General features: G+C 39.8%; 1 protein-coding gene across 2 annotated transcripts in view; it reads right to left on the reverse strand.

The window, feature by feature from the left end:
• The window catches only part of RPAP2 (RNA polymerase II associated protein 2), a 122,427-nt gene that overhangs the window by 24,457 nt on the left and 76,338 nt on the right, over positions 1–21,632 (reverse strand). For both annotated transcript variants that reach the window (XM_077452918.1, XM_077452919.1), the window contains one exon: positions 13,900–13,968. In XM_077452918.1, the coding sequence (XP_077309044.1) occupies positions 13,900–13,968 (69 nt within the window). The remainder of the gene's footprint in view (positions 1–13,899; positions 13,969–21,632) is intronic.

Consider the following 21,632-nt stretch of genomic DNA (forward strand, 5'->3'; position numbering starts at 1 on the left):
TCACTTCCTGTCTGAAGACCTTCAGTCTAATGGGGTCTATTCAACTGTAGATGGAGTATAACCCAGTAGGTAATGAATATTGTCCTGACTCAGACAGGCAAGTGTGATGAAAAAAATACTATTTTTTGATAATCTTACTGGCCTGTCTTCAGCACCCAAATTCACTGTGCCCTTTCCTTCTACTATTATTTTCCCATGAAAATAGAAAGTTCCTCTTCTCACCTGTTATTTAAAAAAATGTATCTATCTTGTTTTTCGCATGTGATTTTTACTTTTGTTTTAACAGAAATATTCAATTTAAAATAAGGTATTAAGGAAGCGCTTCCTGTGATTGTCAGACTTTCTGTCTGTAAACCGGTAGACTTCTACTGAACTGAAATTGTACTGTGCTTACAATCAGTACTAATACTGCACTAAAAATGACAATGCATCTATTAAAACAGCTCAAGTTGATATATATATATATATATAATCTCTCTCGATAGATAGATAGATAGATAGATAGATAGATAGATAGATGTAGATATATATATCTACATATATCTACATCTATCGATATAGATATATATATATATATATATATATAAATATATATACACAGTATATATACACACATACACACTTTTTTTAATGCCTGTAAAAGGCTGCCATAAACTATTTAGGAAAATCCACATTCCTATCTGTATTAATGATTTGCAAGAGGCTGTTGGGACATTTGACCCCATCCAAGGAAACTACATGTAAAAAAGATGCATAATTATTAGTGTCTATCAAACGTTGATTTCATGCTATGCAATAATCTGTTATTTATCAAACTGTAACACGTGGTCCTATACAATGATGGCTGTATTTAATCTGGCCAGGAGGTAGGGTACTTTAACTTTTATTCCCATTTATTGCACTGTTGTATGTTGTTTATTTTGTTAATATCTTTTGCTGTAAATTAAAGGATAAGTTCACCTTTGAGAACATGTTGCATAATTTTTTTTTGGGGGGGGGGCTCCCCATACTAGATGTCACTTTTTGAAAAAAAGCTCTACCCACATGGCAGCATCATCAATTCACAGACCTCTGTATGAATGAACTACAAGTCCCAACATCCTTTGCAAGTGTGAGCTTGTAGTTCTCAATTAACTACCACGGTGCTGTTAATCTTTGTGGTAGTTCCGAGTCTTCCTGTCAGTGTAAAGCCTCATACACAAGATAGGACATTGTACAAACTTTCCCTTGGATTTTTGTACAAAGGGCGTCAGCCCTGAACTTGTATTGCATACACACGGCAGGACTTTTTCAGCCAACTTTCACCAAATCATGTGGTTTTTCTGCTCTTTACCGCCACCTTTGGTCAACTTCTGTATTGTTGTCTGATCTTTTGCATTGGTTCTGAGCATGCCTGTTTGTACTTTGTACAAAAGTCCTATGGTTTTCTGTACACACGATCAGACCATCGGACTTTTGTTGCCAGAAAGTTTGTCTGTTCGCACAGCCAACAAAAGTCAGATGAAAACCAAAAAAGTTTGTCCGATGGAGCGTACACACGGTCGGATGTTGCTCCAAAACAGCTAATTTGCATGTTTGTTGTCAAAAAAGTCTGATCGTGTGTATGGGCCTAAAGACTGTTTGGCTGTAGAATGTAGGATGTACAGAGCAGACAGCACAGTGACAGTGTGCAGGACACCTGTATGGCACCAGTGATCTGATCACTGGTGCATTGCTCTCCAGGCTCCTAAGAAAAAAAAAAGTGCATTTATTTATTTATTTTTTTAAAAGAGAACTTGCCCTTTAAATATTTATTTTCATTAAACAAAAATTCAATTTTAACAATTATTAAGCTTGATCTCTAATGCTCTTAACCTGAACCTAAATAATTCTTGCTCTTGGTAGAACATTGCCATAGCCAAACCTTGGTTTCAGTGGGCATCGTAGACATTTTTTAAAGGGTCAGAATTTTAAAGTTGATACTGTGAGTGGCTCATGTTTCCAATAATAATAATAATAATACATTTTATATTTGTGAACACCAAGCCAAGAAATACATATATACACACACACACACACACACACACACACACACACACACACACACACACACCGGGGTTTACAAGACAGTGTTATCAATGAGCCTGCATCATAATTCTTGAAGATGCTGACCCTGGACAATGCATGAACAAAGATGGCTCCAAGCCACTGAAAAGAAAAGCATATGTAGGAATGTTGTTTATCCCTTGAAAGTAATAAAATCCAACGGAAAAAAATAAAATAAAAAGTACCCCTGTCCCCCCTGCTCATGAGCAAATGCAGAAAAGCACACAAGTCACACACGTATGTGTTAACAGCGATTGCACCACATGTGAGGTATTGCCATGAACATCACAGTGTAACCTGTAAAGGCTTTAAAGCATTGCCTATGGACACATTTAGATACTGCAGTTTGTAGTCATTTCACATGCATGCATGATTTTAAATGTTGACACGTTTAGGATCTGTTTACTCCATGCAACATAGTTCTTTATATATTAACAAAACATTGGGTATTATATTGTGTTTGTGTGCACCAACATTTAAGTGTTATTTTTTTCCTGAATTTTTTTATTTTAAATTGCTGTACAAATATTGCAACAACCACTATTTTATTCTCCAGGATCTCTGCTTTCGAGAAATATATAATGTGTGGGCTTTCAAAGTAATTTTCAAGCAAAAAAAATGCTGATTCTATGGGTGGGTTCACACAATAGCAGGAGATTGTGACCGGCTCTCTATGGAGCAGGTTTACATAGCTCCACAGCGGCTCCGTGCCTCTGTGCATCTTTTGATCCATTTCAGGTCAGAATTCAGCCAAAAATGCTGAATGAAACAGTGAATGAGGACGCATCGGACTCCTGCTGTGAGCCACTGCGTGCTCATATGTCAACCCAGCCTAACATGTATGTGAAAAATTTCATAGTTGGCCCAGACAGCAATTGGTTTAAGTGAGAGATTTCTCTGTATGGTTTTGTTCTTATTAGGAAATAATGATGATCAGGTACACAACACCGTAAAAGAGTCAATTTACAAAAGTTAGAGTGAGGAGTCCTGGAAAAAGCATAGAGCCATTACTACCAAACCCCACTACAAATCCTTGTTTAAATTTCTTAAAGGCAAGATAACACCCGTGGGGGGTGTTAACCATTTTTTATAGTATTTTCTTCAATCAGAGTTTGCAAACCAGTAAAAATATGGCATGGGGTTCTATTTGGTCAATAAAAGATCAAAGTTCAATCTCCCTCAATTCTGTATTGCTTTACTTTGTATTGTGTCAAATGAGCTCAAGAGATTGTTTTTAAATTCAGTATTCTGACTCTTGAAAGATTTAGGCGGTTTCAACATTTAAACTATTTTTGGCAAAAATAAGGTAAAGAAAGACTAAAAAATTCATAAGATCCGTTTCACAAATTACCAGCTCAACCAGAAGAGCATATAATAAAAATGACAAAAGATTTGTTCTTATAGCTGATAAAAAATTGATGCCAAAGCATTCAAGTAAAGTTACTTTCTGTGTTCTGATTTAATGAATCATTTGAGCAGTATCTGACAGAGTGACACAGATGTAGGGCTCGTTGAAGCCTACGCTAATACCTACTAGTACAGCCTTTCTTGGGACAGTGAATATAGAACAATGTGTCAGACTGAAGCAATATCAAAATATATTAAGTGTAGTGCTAGGGAGACTACAATGTTGGTCCACAACGTTCCTTGACCTGTGAATGTCTCGTAAGTACTTCCCTGCCCTAGAGGCTCAAATGACTCATCAAACCCACAACAAGAGGTAAAAGCAGCAGTTACATTTACAGAAAATTACTGTAATTCCAGATATGTACCTTGTTTTTGGAGTTATGGGAAGATTCTATTTTCAATTCAATTGAAATATTCTTGGAAAAACAAACATCTTAAATGTACGCTATAAACGCCAAATACAATTTCATAAACTGTCTACCTAATGTTTTCAAAATGTAAGCATAACTTACCTTACATATAGACATAAAATAATAATGTTGGTAAACGTGTTACATTAAAAAAAAAAAAATGATTTTTACATAATTAAGTACACTATACTTTTCCTTGGGAACACAGGGGCTTATTTATTAAAGCTTATTTAAACCCAAAAAAACAAACAAACATTTAACACATTTCAGCTTACCAGTCCTTAGATGTAATGTCTACATTCGTTTTCTTTTGTCAGGTTTCTTTGCCCTTTTATTTGTACTTCTACGAATGAAAAACTCCAAGTCTACACTACAGCCAGCCATGGTTGTCATATAAGCTCCCCTTCAACCATATCTGTCTTTGTTTATCTATTTGAAATTTGTTGATGGGACCAATAGCCTATATAATAAATATGAGGCTCATTGTGCTTTCTTTTAAGCTCACAGAAAGTGACAAGAATATTTTCTGGCAAGATCAACAGGTATTTGTTGTAAATATTCGTAGCCCGAAAATTGAAAAACGAATGCAGTCACCACATCTAGGGACTGGTAAGGAGCAATACACTACATGTTTGTTTTGGGATTTAGATGCAGCTTAAGCCGGTACAAAAAAAAACATGCATGGTGTGCTAAAGGTGTTAAATTCTAGCAACCAATAAGATTTCAGACCCAAAAGTCAGAATAATGGAGGTTATATGCTTGGCTACTATGGGTTACTTTATTTTTTACATTGCCCATACCTGTGTCCAACCCCTTGTAAGCATGTTAACATATTTAGAGGGCTGATTCTCGCTCTCCCCTTCCTCAGTCAGTGCAATATGCAGGAATTTGAGAAGGCATAGAAAGTATGCAAAATTTTAATCGATTAGGGTTGGTTCTTTTATATTAAAATGGTGGTTGTTGCAATTTTTTATGTCGCACTGTACTTGCGCAGTTGTTCTTCAAATGCAGTTTTATTTTTGAAAAAAATAAACTTTTATGAATTTTAATGCAAAAAAACACAACATTCAGCCCAATTTTTAGATACAATATAGAAGATGTTACACCCAGTAAGAAGATACCTAACATTTCATGCCTTAAAATTGCATACACTCTTGGGGGGAGGGTTTTGGAACAAGATTTTGTCCATGATACGTAAGGTTACAGGACTTCAAGTTCACAAATCCCCAAATCCACTGCCCTAATACATTTTCCAATAGAAAAAGCCTCTAAGAGTGAGAGGCATCTGATCCATTTCATTTTCCTAGGGGCTAAACTGACCATAGCAATCTGAAAATCTTGTGGATCATGGCCCAGGAGAAGATGGTCAGCATTCTCCAGGACACGGTGCAGAGTTTTGAGGCCACCTGGGGACCCTGGACTAACTTTATGCACATCTCTCTGACTCCATCATAATGCCCAAGTATTCTTGGGCATTTCTGTGGCACATCTACAATACTGCAACCTTCTGTTTTCCTTCTCTATCCATTTCCTTTTCTCTCTTTCTTCTGACTCTTTTCTTCTGATTTTTGGCTGCCTCAGGTTTAGGTATGGGATGTCTCCTTATAAAGTACATGGGAGACCTTCAGTAGACCCCACAATGCAGAGACAATTTGGTTTACCTTAAACAGAGGGGGGCTCCACTTGGAAGCAGTTTTACATCCATCACTAATTTTATGGTTCACCCCACTCAGGGGTCGTCCATCCAATGTTAGTATACCTAGTACCTTGTTAATTATTGTTCTTACATTTTAATGTTATCACTAGGTTACATTGGGTCATAGGTCACTGTGCCACACATTTTAACTAGTTGTTGTGGCGGGAGGCCGTCATATGACGGCCTCCCTTTTAAACAGGGAATGCACGCGATCATGTGCGCGCACCCCTGTTTATTCGGTGGCGGCGTGTCACGGAGACACCGCTCGCCACCGAAGGGGGTGAACAGCCATTGGTTATGGCTGTTTACCACGTGATCGGCCGCGATGAAGTCACGGCCGATCACAGATGGTCACTCCCCGGCTGTGCACGGCGCATGCGCGCGATCGCGCTGCGTGTGCACGGCGGTGGCGGCGTGTTCCCCGGGAACACTGCTAGTCACCGACGCTGGTAAACAGCCATTGGCCGGCTGTTTACCCATGTGATCGGCTGTGATCCTTTCACAGCCGATCACTAAAATGTAAACAAACCGCGATAACGAGATGTTACCGGGTTTTTCTCCTCCTCACACACCGATCGTGTGTGAGGAGGAGATTGCGGTAACATCCGTTACCGTCCAGTGTACACCAATCACACTGATTGCCCCCCCCCCAATAAAGAGGACCTGTCACCACCCCTCATAGTACCCGTCAATCACAGTCCATCAGAGTACCTGTCACAGTCCATCAGAGTATTTGAGTACCTGTCACAGTCCATCAGAGTATTTGAGTACCTGTCACAGTCCATCAGAGTATTTGAGTACCCGTCCCGGCCCGTCAGGGTATTTGAGTACCCGCCCCGGCCCGTCAGGGTACCCGAGTACCCGCCCCGGCCCATCAGGGTACCCGAGTACCCGCCCCGGCCCATCAGGGTACCCGAGTACCCGCCCCGGCCCATCAGGGTACCCGAGTACCCGCCCCGGCCCATCAGGGTACCCGAGTACCCGCCCCGGCCCATCAGGGTACCCGAGTACCCGCCCCGGCCCATCAGGGTACCCGAGTACCTGCCCCGGCCCATCAGAGTACCCGCCACGGCCCATCAGGGTACCCGTCACTGCACATCAGGGTACCCGAGTACCCGTCACTGCACATCAGGGTACCCGAGTACCCGTCACGGCACATCAGGGTACCCGAGTACCCGTCACGGCACATCAGAGTACCCGAGTACCCGTCACGGCACATCAGAGTACCCGAGTACCTGTCACGGCACATCAGAGTACCCGAGTACCTGTCACAGTCCATCAGGGTACCCGAGTACCTGTCACAGTTCATCCGAGTACCCGAGTACCTGTCACTGCCCTTCAGAGTACCCAAATACCAGTCACCAAGCCATCAGAGTACCTGTCACCAGGCCATCAGAGTACCCGAGTACCTGTCACCAGGCCATCAGAGTACCCGAGTACCTGTCACCAGGCCATCAGAGTACCCGAGTACCTGTCACGGCCCATCAGGGTACCCGAGTACCTGTCACGGCCCATCAGGGTACCCGAGTACCTGTCACGGCCCATCAGGGTACCCGAGTACCTGTCACGGCCCATCAGGGTACCAGAGTACCTGTCACGGCCCATCAGGGTACCCGAGTACCTGTCACGGCCCATCAGGGTACCCGAGTACCTGTCACGGCCCATCAGGGTACCCGAGTACCTGTCACGGCCCATCAGGGTACCCGAGTACCTGTCACGGCCCATCAGGGTACCCGAGTACCTGTCACGGCCCATCAGGGTACCATAGTACCCATCTCTAGCCCATCAGAGTACCCGAGTACCTATTTGCAGCCCATGTCTCATAGAATATACGTTGGGGTGTTTGCTTTCCAAAATGGGGTCATTTTGTGGGTAATTTCACTGTCCTGGTGGTCCAGGACCTTAAAAAGTGTGATGGGTAGGAATGAAATGAGATGTGTCATTTATGCTCCTAGAACGCCTGAACGTACTACTTCAATGTTCGGCCTCTCTATGTGGCCAGGCTGTGTAAAAGTCCTACACATGTGGTATCGCCATACTCGGGAGGAGTAGCAGAATGTGTTTTGGGTTGTAATTTTTGCTATATACATGCTATGTGTTAGAAATATCTCATAAATTGACAATTTTGTGTAAAAAAAAAATGCGTTTTAATTTTTTCCCACATATTCCAAAAACTTCTGGAAAAAAATTAACCATTCAAACGACTCATTATGCCTCACAGATTATACGTTGGGGTGTTTGCTTTCCAAAATGGGGTCATTTTATGGGCAATTCCATTGTCCTGGTACTCCAGGGCCTTCAAAAGTGTAATAGGTGGTTGAGAAATGAGATGCGTCATTTTTGCTCGTAGAACGTCTGAAGGTACTACATCAATGTTAGTGCTCTGTATGTGGTCAGGCTGTGTAAAAGTCTCACACATGTGGTATCGCCGTACTCGGGAAGAGTAGCAGAATGTATTTTGGGGTGTAATTTGTTGTATGCATATGCTGTGTGTGAGAAATAACCTTATAATATGACAATTTTGTAAAAAAAAATTATAATAAAAAAAAAAATCTTCATTTTGCAAAGAATTGTGGGAAAAAATGACAACTTAAATAAAACTCATCATGCTACTTACTTAATACCTTGGAATGTCTACTTTGTAAAAAGGGGTCATTTGGGGGGTATTTGTACTTTCCTGACTTGTTAGTGTCTCAAGAAATGACTCACCTGATGTACTGAAGGCCTGATCAGAAGTGATCAATTTTCAGCAATTGGCACCATAGTTTGTAGACTCTCTAACTTTCACAAAGACCAAATAATATATACTAATCTGGGTTATTTTTACCAAAGATATGTAGCAGTATAAATTTTGGCCAAAATGTATGAAGAAAAATTACTAATTAGCAAAAATTTATTACAAAAACAAAGAAAAAGGCATTTTTTTCACAAAATTTACGTTTTATTTTATTTATAGCACAAAAAATAAAAAAACTCACTAGTGATTAAATACCACTAAAAGAAAGCTCTATTTGTGTGGAAAAAAGGACGCAAGTTTCATATGGGTACAGTGTTGCATGACTGAGTAATTGTCATTCAAACTGTGAGAGCGCTGAAAGCTGAAAATTGGTCTGGTCAGGGTGTAACTGCACTGTATTGAGGTGGTTAAAGGGATAGGTTCAGGGGACCCTTTCCCCCGTGACAGGAACCACACCCGTTGTCGGATCAATCTGTCCCTTCCTTCTGGAGTCAGCACCTAGGATTGCTTTTAGATTTTAAAAATATCAAGTGTTATGGCATACAGCTGCAGCCATAACCCTGGTATAACCCCTTGAAGTTAATAACGTACGTGATTCAGCTGCAAGTGGTTAAACATGTAATATCTCATAAGAAAGTGCAAAAACATAAGTGAATGTTATTTCATTTGGTACATCAATCCATCCTGTCCCAACAAACAAAAAATAATAATAATAATAATAATAATAATAATATACACACACACACACACACACACACACCCATATATATTTTGATTAAACTTTATACAAGGATATAAACTTTATGTGAGTAAAAATAAATAATAATCAGATTTGTGAAAACAAAGTCCCTTAAAACTCAGTTCTACAACAAAAGTGACATCCACCACATTGTATTTTCTTTAATTGCCTCCTTAGATCATATAACGTGTGGTGACCACACAGGTGATTCCCTTAGACACACACCCACCAATTCCAATTGCCTAACTCACTCAAGATAGGCAAAACTTGTATAGAGAACCTTTGGCTATTTCTGCATCAACTCCTGGCAAATGAGTCCAGGTACACCTGGAAGATGTCTTTTGAGACTAAATATACATTGGGCTCGGGTCGAATTTAGCGGTGATATCACGCATGCTGTGAAAAATGCATTTTTCATGCAGTGCTTGTTTGTACACCTGGCTGTACACTAAAGTTGTGCGAGTACCGGGGTGGACTGACAACTCATGGGGCCCCCAGGCAATAGGAGATTATGGGGCCCCCAGGCAATCAGAGATTATGGGGCCACACAGTATATACAGACATGAATCAAAAGACAGGAGGAGGAATAGGGATTTTAACGGTGCAAATAACAAAAAATATTAAACATAGTGGAATGGAATACAGAGTATTGTAATACAAATATTTATTAAATTTCAAGTTAAAATCAGTGGCAAATTGTGCTTAAAAAATACTGGACAATACAATGCAGTGGTTGTTCTTATCAGACACACATAATCCCGACAATCCCGGATCTTCAATTTAAGAGCCACAATTCCGCCTGGCTTTAATGAAAACCTAAGTTTTAAACCGTTTTTGTGATTTTCTGTCCCACTCCTCTAATGCTGGTGACCGCCCTTCTAAGAGGGGAATATGTGTTTTTTTTTTTTTTTCCATTATCATTAATTGTATTACTGTATAATTTGCAATATGTATGTATTGATCTATTTGTAATTACTGTGACAACAACAACATAATATTATATCACTGTCTGCTATATGATGATGTGCAGTGTCAGAGGAAAAAATTTTTTTTTTTATTTATCTACTTTATTCATTTATAATTTATCATTTTTAATTATGATTCTCTTCTTTCCCTTCTTTTTTCTTCCCGCCGCGACCGTCCACCTCTCTGGTTTCTCCATCAATGCTGTTCGCACGGACGCCCGGGGGCACAGGCGCCTTGAGTGCCGCTGCCCCTTTTCAGCGCTGCGATGCTCCCCTCCGGTCGGTTGGAGAGATTGGCCATATTTTGGCCATCCCTCCCCTTCCAGCCTTCTCCATCGTCTCTCTGTCCCTCTGTGTCTGAGTGGACGGGCGGGTAGGTGGTTACGTTCTTGCATGCCGCCGCCCCATGGAGGGCTGCGATCAAGGCATTGTCCGTCCCCTTACTTTCCCGCCCGCCAGCCTGAGGCACTATGGGATTTGTAGGCCTGCTTAGTCTCGTCCTACTGGCGAGCATGTGCACTAGCGCTCCTTTTGTCCGCATCCGGCCGGCTACGTCAGACGCCGGCTTGATGGCGGGGCTTATAAAAAGCCAGCGTGACACTGTCATTCCTTGCTAGCTGCAGCCAAGGGTGACGCTTGATTCTTTAGACCCCGCTCCTTTCAGTAAGTTAATTGTTACAATTCTTTTGCATCATCATAAATAATACTTTTTATTGCCTGTATCCGTTTTCTTTCCTTGCTGAGTTTTCACCGCCCTGCTTGGCAGGCTTTTGCACTTCTCCTATATGCACTCTTAACCTTTCCCTCTTTTCGGTTGAGGTCTTGTCATGCTGACTTTATACATTCGGGTCATTGTGATGGTTCTTATCACCCCTGCATTTACTCATTAGCCTAAAACCCTATGTTTTGGGGTGTCATTCCTAATTCCCAATGGGTGCTTCTATGTCTATCTGTTCGCGTGCGTGTATACGTATATATATATATGTGCACATATATTTTTCTGTGTATGTATATGTAAGTGTATACCTTTATATTTCATTTACCTATTAATTCTAATTTTTCCTTTTTCTTCTTGATCTGTTGCTCAGTTGATACTTTGTTGGAAGTGCGTCTTCTTTAAGTGTTGAATCGCTAACTGCTCGCCTATACTTTCGCACCCATTTAACCCATGTAAGTAACATATCGAAATAAAAATATTTTCTTATTATATCTCTCAAGAGGGTATTTACCCCATTAGGTTGACTCATTCCAGCAACCTCTATTTTTACTAATTCATTCATTTATCCAATATTTATTTAATTATTTCAAATCTCCAAAAAATTCTACCTTTCATTGTACATTTTCTCTCATCAGTTACTTTGGGTTGGTTTTTTAGCCCCCTGCGAATCAGCATGGCTGTGGTTAACCCCTGAGGTGGACAATTTTTCTACTTTGCCATCTACGTAGTGGTCGAAGGTGGGTGTATGTGTTTCGTTTTTTTTTCCCCTCTCATGCTTGCACTCATACCTATTAATTTTCGATACAATTTTGTTATATACCCTGTTACTATATTATTTTGTTTTTTGGTTTAGATTTCGTTGTAACATTCACACACCCCCTGAAGAAGCAACATATTGCGAAACATGTCGGGATTATGTGTGTCTGATAAGAACAACCACTGCATTGTATTGTCCAGTATTTTTTAAGCACAATTTGCCACTGATTTTAACATGACATTTTATAAATATTTGTATTACAATACTCTGTATTCCATTCCACTATGTTTAATATTTTTTGTTATTTGCACCGTTAAAATCCCTATTCCTCCTCCTGTCTTTTGATTCATGTTTCAATTCCCAGGGATGTGGTGCCATATTTACTAGGTGTTGTGTGATGTTGAACCACTAAAACTGTTCCTATATACAGACATGTTTCTATTGGCTGAGAAGGTACTGGAGAGGTGGGGCAGCTATAATCTCTGGATTTTTAGACCAAAAGGATGTCGGTAAGGGACATTTCAGAGACAGATTTAAAAAAAAAACACAGATTTTTACATACTGTCCCTGGTTTTACTGAGGCTGGCAACTCTTATGGGGCCCCCTAGTGGACCGGGGCCCTCAGGCAGTGCTCGAGTGGCTAAATGGTCAGTCCGCCCCTGGCGAGTACCGATCCTTTTTTAAATAAATGCTTCAAGCTAAAAATAGTGCACTAGGGAGCCTCTGTAACATGTCCGAGTTGTTAACTACAGAACTGCTGTTTGTGATTACAGTGTTTGGATCCTGGTTGCTCTTTGGATCATGTCAGACCTCTTAATGTGTGGGGCTGCACTAATCTTGGTAAGCAGTTTGATGTGATGGTGGAGTGGCACCTAGAGGGTTACACTCTAAACACAAGTCACACTTTTTGAAGCATAGGGGATCGACACTTATGTACTTTATGCCACCGATTTAATATATGTTTGTGTTTTTTATGACACTGTAAGCGCGATTTTTTATTTATTGATAATTTCTGCTTGGTATTAACGCATGATTTTTCATAAGTAAGAGTTTAAAGAGATGCAACACATTTATTTGATTCATATTATTCACCTATATGAGTTTACACTTTATTATGAGATTTGTTACTGTTTATTTTTTATGCCATCCACAACCCAGCCCCCAGTCACATCACTAACCCAGTCTCAAAATACCAACATAAATCGCTCTCTTCGCTCCTCCAAAGACCTCCTGCTCTTTAGCTCCCTTATCACCTCATCCCATGCTCACTTCCAGGACTTCTCCTGAGCCTCTCTCATTCCCCTGGAATGCTCCAACCCTCATCTGTCCGACTAGCTCCTACTTTGTTCAATTTCACACGATCCCTGAAAAATAATTTCTTCAGAGAAGCCTATCTGGCCCCCCCTAACAACTGTACATTTATTTTGCCATCAGCACATCCCCTAGAGTTATTACCTGTATCTCCTAAACCTCCCTCTTAGATTGTAAGCTCTAACGAGCATGGCCCTCCGATTCCTCCTGTATTAAAGTGTGTTGTATTTGTACAGTCTACCCTCAAATTGTAAAGCGCTGCGTAAACGGTCAGCATTAATTAAATCCTGTATAACAATTAGAGCTGGGCTTTTCTAAAAAAAAAAAAAAAAAAAAAAACCCACGATTAAAGTTTTTTTTTTTTTTTTTTGGATGGACACCGTGCCAGTCCTGAGGAGCTGCGGGCAGGAGTTTCTAGGCGAGGCCGCAGCTTCGGCCTAGTCTGCAGTGTCTGACTTCGCGGATTAAGCCGCGGTGTCTGCGCCGGTTCTGGGGAGCTGCAGGCAGGAGTTTTTAGGCAAGGCCGCACCTTCAGCCTAGTCCACAGAGTCCGGCTTCGCAGACTAGGCCAAAGCTGTGGCCTCGCCTAAAAACTCCTGCCCGAAGCACCTCAGGATTGGTGCGGTGTCAGTGCCAGTCCTGGTGAAAAGGAAAAAAAATCTAAAGAAAAAAAAAAAAAATCGATTTGCTGAAAATTTTTAATCGATTTGACCTCTCAACTCGATTCAGGATTTAAATCGATTTTTTCCCCAGCCCTAATAACAATATTAAAAGGTATAGGGGTAGATTTGGATTGTACTGCACAATGGTTTGGTCATTAGTAGTTCTGCATTGAGTGGAAAAATGTTATTCACCACTTTTTAGAGAGTACATTTTGTAGGGGATATTAATACAGCAGTACACCAAGGGAGTTCACTTTCGACTAAAGTTTTTGCAAGGACCTTTTGTCTGTGACAGAGCTATACTGGGTTGGGAAGTGACAAACTACCAAATATAGGATTTCTCAAAATAATAAACTGGCAGAGTTTTCTTTTAGCCTTTTTAATATAAGTAATTTTTTAAAAAAATACTCACGCGGACAGAAGAACAATGGCGATTATAGACCATTCTGGAATAGTGTGATTAATATTTTTGTTTGTGAATCTGAAAGACAGAAAAAGAAATAGGAAGAAAGTCCCCAACTATTAGTTCATGAATAGATCATTTAGGGTGGACATTGCATGGATCACTTTTGAGAAAAATACAATTTACAGCAAATACAAACACGTCTCCACAATGTCAGTATGCAACCTCACAAATGTTTTTCTATTATGTACTTCATATGTGAACAGCTCGAAAGGATACAAGTTGGTGTAGGAGGACTGACAGAAGTTTACACACAGATAACAAAATCATGTGAAAACTTGGGAGGAATAAAATTGGAGATGAGTACATCGAAAGCCAAGGAGCAGAAGGGAAGAAGTACACAAAAGAGCAATGAACTAAGAGGACTGGAGCAATAAGCCCAAAGGAAAACATGGATGTCTATACAGTTTTTCATATAGGATTCACATAACACACCCAGCAAGTACATATTTTTCCAATTCAATCCAGTAGGAAAATTGGGTGAAAGTTGTGTGACTTCTGTGAAAGCATTATAAAAACAAAGGGGGCAGGGAGCCTTAAGCCAATTCTTCTACATTAAGTGTCCCTACCACAGTAGAAAACACACTTACGCCAGTGTCTAGTGACAACTGGTTAACCTATCTGAAAGATTTTTGTAATGGTAGTAGCACCAAAAGAGGAGATTTATAAAAGCAGTAAATGTTTAATGGATCTTCCTGGGACCTGGGTGATTGTTTAGTGAAAGTTCAACCATTTAGGAATATAACTCATTGGAAAACTATAGTGGTTTTTGGCATTTGTTCAGCTTTATATCATATTATTTGCAAAAAAAAACCTTTTAGAAAGAACATTTAATACTGGATGGTTTCATTGTTAATTGTGCAAGGCACGATGGTATGCTTAATAAGATCACACAACATTAGTTCTGGTGACTGTTTCTGCAGCCTAAATATTTAGATGGCCCCATCTCTACCAGAAGAGGAGATGGGAGATAGATACTACTCTTTGGGTTTGCATCAGAGCAATAAAAGATTAAAATTTGTTTTTGTACACATTTTATTTATTCATTTATAATTTTTGGGAAAAAATTTCTAAAACTTTTTTTTTTTTTTTTATTTACTTCTGAACAGTAAACAAATCTATCTTGAAGAAAGTCTAATCAGGACGCAACACATCATATTTGAGTGTGCTGTCATCACGCTGGGCAAAGCCATCAAATCTGGCCTGTTTCATCGAGGAGATTGGAACTCTGCAGGTTAACATGATAAGCTGACTATGTGTGTATGTGAGTGTTTTTTAAGCTATTCTGTTTTTAATAAATTTGCACCACGTAGTCTTATTGTCTTGCATGAGGTACTCAGCATCTAAAGGAAGGCTCTGGCAGGCTGCCCCTAAGGAGAAGAGATCTATACCGAGTGCCATTTATGCTATAGTTAACATCTTATAGGGGGCGTTGTCGCCAGTGAAATGCTGTGAGGAGAGGAGAGGTGTGATTTTTTTTCCCCAATTGTTGACCATGTTGTTTTGACCTTCTGTAATTAAAGGGTCTGCCTAACAAGGTGAAAGCACATCCACAAGCATATGGCGTTTTATTTAAGAAGAAGGAAGTGCACCAATGAAAGATTTTGTTGAATTGTTGGCATAAGAGAGACTGCTTTGCATCACATGCATAAGAGACACTTTGTTAAGGGTAATGTCATTGTAGGAAGTCTCACACAGTTTATAGTGCGGATAAGCAATTTGATCGTGAATTTAGTGTATCACAATTCCTTCACCTTTTGCATACTAGAGTGCAATTATTTTTTTTTCTATATTTAGTGCTTACATATATTCTATTTTTATTTATTTATGTATATTATTTCCTTAATAGACTTTCTGCATTTTGGTTATGCATAGAGATAATTTCTTCGGATTGATGTGTTAGAATTTTGAGATTATGAGCGTGCTTCACTTTATTTGTATAGTGTACATAAAGAACATTTTTGGAAAACAGCACATTCTCTAAAAAACACATAATACTAAATAAAAAAATAAATAACATAGGTCTGTATTTAAAGCTGTAAAGTACTATGGGTCTTTAAGGCCCATTTCACACTTGTGAGAGTTGTCCTGCGACTTGGGACTGCAAAGTTGCATGACAAGTCGTACCCCATGATTTCCAATGAGTACCATTCATATCTATACGACTTCAAGTCGCACTGACTTCAAAGTAGTGCCTGTGCTACTTTGGTCCAACTTTGATGCGCGTTACACAGGCATTCCCTGAAATTGTGGCAAAATCGCACGACTTAATGTTGAAGTTGAAGTTGCGCTAGTGCGAAAGGGGCCTAAAGCAAAGTGTTTGTCGGCTTTATCAGTTGTATACGGACTGATATCCCCATTATCTTTTTTTTTTTTTTTAAACACAAAAAAACAGGTAAACCGGCAATGCAAGCATTCATAATCTTGCCCATTTGAACAACAATGCCATTCCATACAGTGCAAGATCCACAATAGGCATACATCTGGTATAAAGACATGCAAACCATTTTTAAATTAACATGGAATGTGAACATTTATATAACTGATAGCTTGTAAAGGTGGGCTTGCCCTGTCTCGCTACAAGGTGTACTTCAAGACCAACCATTTTAAACCCGTTTTGACTTTACTTTTTTTGAAAATGTAACAAGTACTAACATGAAAAAACATAGCCCATCCAATAACTGTCTTTCACCCAAGAATTCCCTCTCTAAACTCCCCATGAATCAAATTATCATTTGGGTGGCAGAGTTTCTCAAAATCCTCTGTAGGTATAACTTGTAACCAAATCACTCAATTACCATAGAAACTGTCATATTGATCTCAGAGCCGATATATGTCTACTTTTCGTTTTCCTTTATTTGACCTTCGTGAACCACTCCTCCCACTGTGAGAGTCCTTTTGGTTTTGCATAAACATAAGTTAAGGCCTTTCGCTGAATTCAAAATGTGAGGCACAAGAGACTTTTTGCATTGCTTATTAGGCATGAGTGACTCATAGAACAATGTTGCCAAAGGGGTATGAGGAACTTAAAAATGCAAATATTAGTTCAGAACACTGGACACTGTTGTCCAGAAAGGTTTTACCAGGCAATCCCACCAAAGGTGAATAAACATCCTCTGCTTCTTACAAACCCAACAGCTAAGACCCCCATCCCAGGATACTTAAAAAGTGTAACTCCACTTCCGTGGGGGAAAATAAAATATGAATAAAATATAGCATATACAATTGCGACAGAAGTCATATTGTAATTGAATGTTATTAATGACCTTTCCTTTTCAATCTGCAGCTCTGTAATTTTTTGTAAAATGCAATGCAATATAGCTATCTGGAGGGTATGTACTATGGCTACCAGAATGTGTACAGAACACCCCCCCAGGTAGGCAATTTACTGCTTGTGTGATTGGCTCACCGATTTTCCCAGAAGTCTGCACTAATATACAAGTCAGATTTCTAGTATCCCCTGCCACAAAAATGCAATTCGTGGTGTAATACTCACAATAAGAAAACATGGCTAAAGGAATGTTGACCCTGCAACTTTCCTCCTTCGAGGCCGGCAGGTGCAGCACCTGGTTGATTATTATGAAACCACTCCCATTAGACTCACTTGTGTCTATGGGCACAGACGCAGTCATTTTTTCAGAATAACACAAGGTAAAAATCTGCAACAGTTTGTTAAAATCCCTGCAATGTACATAGATCACCAAAAGGAGAATGTATTTTCTCTCAACGGCAGTGGAGTTACTCTTTAACTGCTAAATGGGCAAGAATGCTGTACTACATTGAGTAACAAACTGCATGTCTCCTGTATTACAGAAGTCAAGAAAGATACATGTACCAGCTGCTCTATTTCAGATTTCTGGGCTTCTGCCAAGGCATCTTCAATATTGCTATAACACTCCATAATGAAGTAATGATTTTTTTGAAACCCTTACTCAAGTTGCCATGCCCAGGAAAAAAAAAAAAGGAAAAAGAAAAAAAGAAGAAGGAGCTTCTAAGATTTCCTCCCTCTCGTCCTGCCTTGATCAATTGAAGCATAATTTAAAACGTCACAAATGCCTTCACTATGGTTATGAATACAGAAAACCAGAGTGAAACTCAACCGTCTTAAAGAGGAAGTAAACCATAATGAGTTTACTTCCTCTTTGATTGCCTGCAAAGGTAAAGCATAATGGACTACTATGCATCGCATAGTAGTCCATTATGTGTCACTTACCTGACACAGGAGCCAGCGAAGTCAGCGCTGTCCCCTGTAGTCCGGAGCATCCATCTTCTAGGTGGGTTTCGCTGCTCCGCCGCTGTCATTCGGCGAAGCCGCGATAACATCACTCGCGCGCATGCGCATGGGAGCCGCCACTCGCGGCATATCGCCGTTGACAGCGATTTACATCCTTCCTTTTTGTTGGCCCATATAGTTATGCTCCTGAAATCTGGTGAAAATTCTCTAGGCCCACATAATTTCCAACCAATTTTTCCAGTGAATATGGACATGTGGAGCTAAAATTCTTGTGGCTAGGGTGGCTATACGTTTCTTCACATTCTTATACATAAAGGATCAGGTATGTTTTACCCATATAGGCAACCATCGAATAATGCTCGCCAAGTCATCCACCCGATTCATCAAATACAAATTCCCAACATGATGTTTAGGCTGGACATACACAAAAAGGTGTTTGACTCCCTTATGATTCTCCAAAATATCTGGCTTTGCTGTTAAAAAAACAAGTCCTCTGCCCTTAAGATCTGTCCTTTGGATGCTACCATAATCTCCTTGAAGCAAAACTATAACTTCTGCTAGTCTGCCTCTCATTTTGATTATTATCTTTAAATTCCTCAAATATTTTGCAGCCACACAAATTACTAACTTGGTCTCTCTATATGCCTCAAGACAAGCTCCCATTTGGGTCGATTTGTAGACATTTTGCTGCCCCATGGTCTCACCCCGTTTACTGCCATAGTTACAATCAAGCCATCTATCAGCCCTTTGTTGAGTCACACACTCCATATTTGGGATTCCACAAAATATTTTAGACAGCTAACTTCGTCTCTCTTGCCTCTTCCACCCCTCCTAGGTGCTTTCCACTAGTGGAACTTTCACGAATGTCATTAGGTCTGCTCTTTCATGAATGGCTGCTCTGTATATACCCAGGTGGAAATTGGGGAAAAACACCAGACTCAATCTTCTGAGCTTTTTCGCTTTCTACATATAAAGCATTGACTTACAACTATATTTGCTAAAAGGGAGCTCACAACCCAGCTTTCCCTTTTTGAGCATATTTGTTATCAAGCACCTCTTTCCTAAACTCATATCTCATTTACTCATGACTGAATGATTTTGCCAATCCCTCTAGTCACACATTTTTAGATGGGAAAGTGATCTCCAGTGCACAAGAGATAGGGTAGACTGGTTAAACAATTTGGTCAACTATGGCTACCTGTTCCGTCAATATATTCAGTGGAATCAACATTTAAAACGGTCACAAGATGGTATATGGTCCCATCCCAATTAGCACACCTTCATTCATCTTTCTCCAGTATGTGCTACCATGGTTGTTCTTCCTTGGGGGGGAATTTCTAACCATATGGTGGACGTGCCCTATGCTCATCCGGTTGGGGACCTGGGACCTAAAAATATTGCAGGGCACTGGAACCCTTTATTCCTGGCTTGAATATTCCCAAAGTCCACCTCCCCTTCCTCTATTGATTTTTTTTTTCTTCCCCTATACTCTATGTGCTCTTTATCATTATAACTCCCCTATGCCTCCCAGCTGTGGAAACTTCTTCTTTACTCCTTTGCTTTACTTTTGCTGCTAGAGCTGGATTCAGTAGAACTTCTTGTCCACAACGAGCTAGGTTTTTTGGCGAGATGTAGAGAGTATCTCTTTGTTATCAGTTTGTTCACTGAAATTCTTATAAAATGTGTAATGTATTCACATATAGCCTTCCCTGGTCTATAGCAATCATTTTCCTAACCAGTAATATCTTGCACTTTGAAAATACTTCAATAAAAAAATTATTGAAAGTAAAACTCTTATTCAAGAAGCATTTCTGCCTCTAGATTTTGAAAATACTAGGTGCCTTTTGAAATATTATGTTTTTATAGTGCTGCGTACTTGCTATAATAATTGTGTGATTTTAGCTTTCTAAAATAAAGAAACATTTAAACTGAATTACAGACTGATTGATAAATATGTTAAACTGTTCTAGGAAAGCTTTTGTTGGCACATAATCCTCTGTATTGAGATATGGAAGCTACAGTCAGGCTGCGCTCATGTGACAATGATGTACACCCACTGGAGTGTGGGTAAGGGGAAGCGACAGCTCCAACGCATCTGGGGAAAGCCATCGAACATAGCTAAGAACAGGGAGCTTTGCTCAGAACAAGAAGGTATTGATTGAAGCAAAGGGAGGCGATATTCTTGTACTTAAATAGAGAAAGGTGCAGAAATTTGTGTCTAATAACTCCTAGTCAAGGTTTATATTGATTGCCAAACTCCCAACACTGGTCACTGCCATTAATATGCTATTTAAAAAGGATCCTGACACAAGTGACTTATTGAACTGTTGTAACAGAGACAGGCGTGCTTTTAGCAGAGCTTATTGAGCTTTTTTTGGCAGGAGTTACAACTGCCTAAATCAACAGAATGGCACGAGAGTGAAAAGTTTTGAATACAATTTTAAATGAAGAGAGAATGTTTTTCACTTGGCGTTCTGTTTCAGTTTCCAATAAAGTTTTTTTTAGTTTGTCATATATTTCTCTGCATCACAAGTAATCCAGAGCAGATCTGCCAGCCATCGGGACGGGTTTTGCTGAGCATAGGTAAATAACATTTGTTCTATATTACTTGAAAAGTTTGGGCTTGAATAATTCTTCATTAAATGCTGGACTACATGATAGCAGGGTAATTGGATGCCTACTTCGAAAACAATCACAGTTGTCAGTTATGTTCTAAACCTGAATGACCATTTTGGTATCTCATTCTAAATGTTATGTAGAATATGACTTTACTTTATTACTGTAACACATGATAAAGATTTAAAAAGCACTTTTAGTACAGTTATTCATTAGAAATATTAAAGTTGAAGCTCTTATATGGGTAGCAAACCAGTCAGTAAATATAGTTATTTAGGGTTGGCAACAAAAGTACAATAATGACAAAGGGCCAATTTTGGAATGTTACTTCAGGTCTTTTGGTACTGCCACAGTTTTAGGAATACAGTGTTTAGGATAACAGCCAAGATAATAAGATTTATCATTTATACTTCACACATACAGTAATAGATTGGATTTTGAGCATTATTTGTTCCAGAAGCATGCTTGTAATCCAAAGCACTTGTATATCAAAGTGAGTTTCTCCATAAGAAATAATGGAAACTCAGATGATTCGTGCCACTGCTGGTGTATGCAGTACTGTATGTGACCAGAGGTGCGGGGTGCTGGTGACGCTCTGAAACTGTTGACACCTTCGGGTTCTCCGACACACGTTATGTCTGCCCCACCCATCTGGGAGCGTCGCCAAGTTTTCCAGGAAGCCCTAGGAGCCACCAGCACCCCTGGACCTCTGGCCACATACGGTAATAAATACACAAGCAGTTAAGTCCTGCTCATTTTGCGAGAGAACGCTCGCAAATAAAGTCAGGATTTAAAAAAAAAAAATAGCTAGTTTTGCGAAACGCTCGTATAG

This window comes from Lithobates pipiens, unplaced genomic scaffold (genome assembly GCF_037356315.1).
Source record: "Lithobates pipiens isolate NorthernLeopardFrog02 unplaced genomic scaffold, aLitPip1_a1.2 Scaffold_23, whole genome shotgun sequence".
Lineage (NCBI taxonomy): Eukaryota > Metazoa > Chordata > Amphibia > Anura > Ranidae > Lithobates > Lithobates pipiens.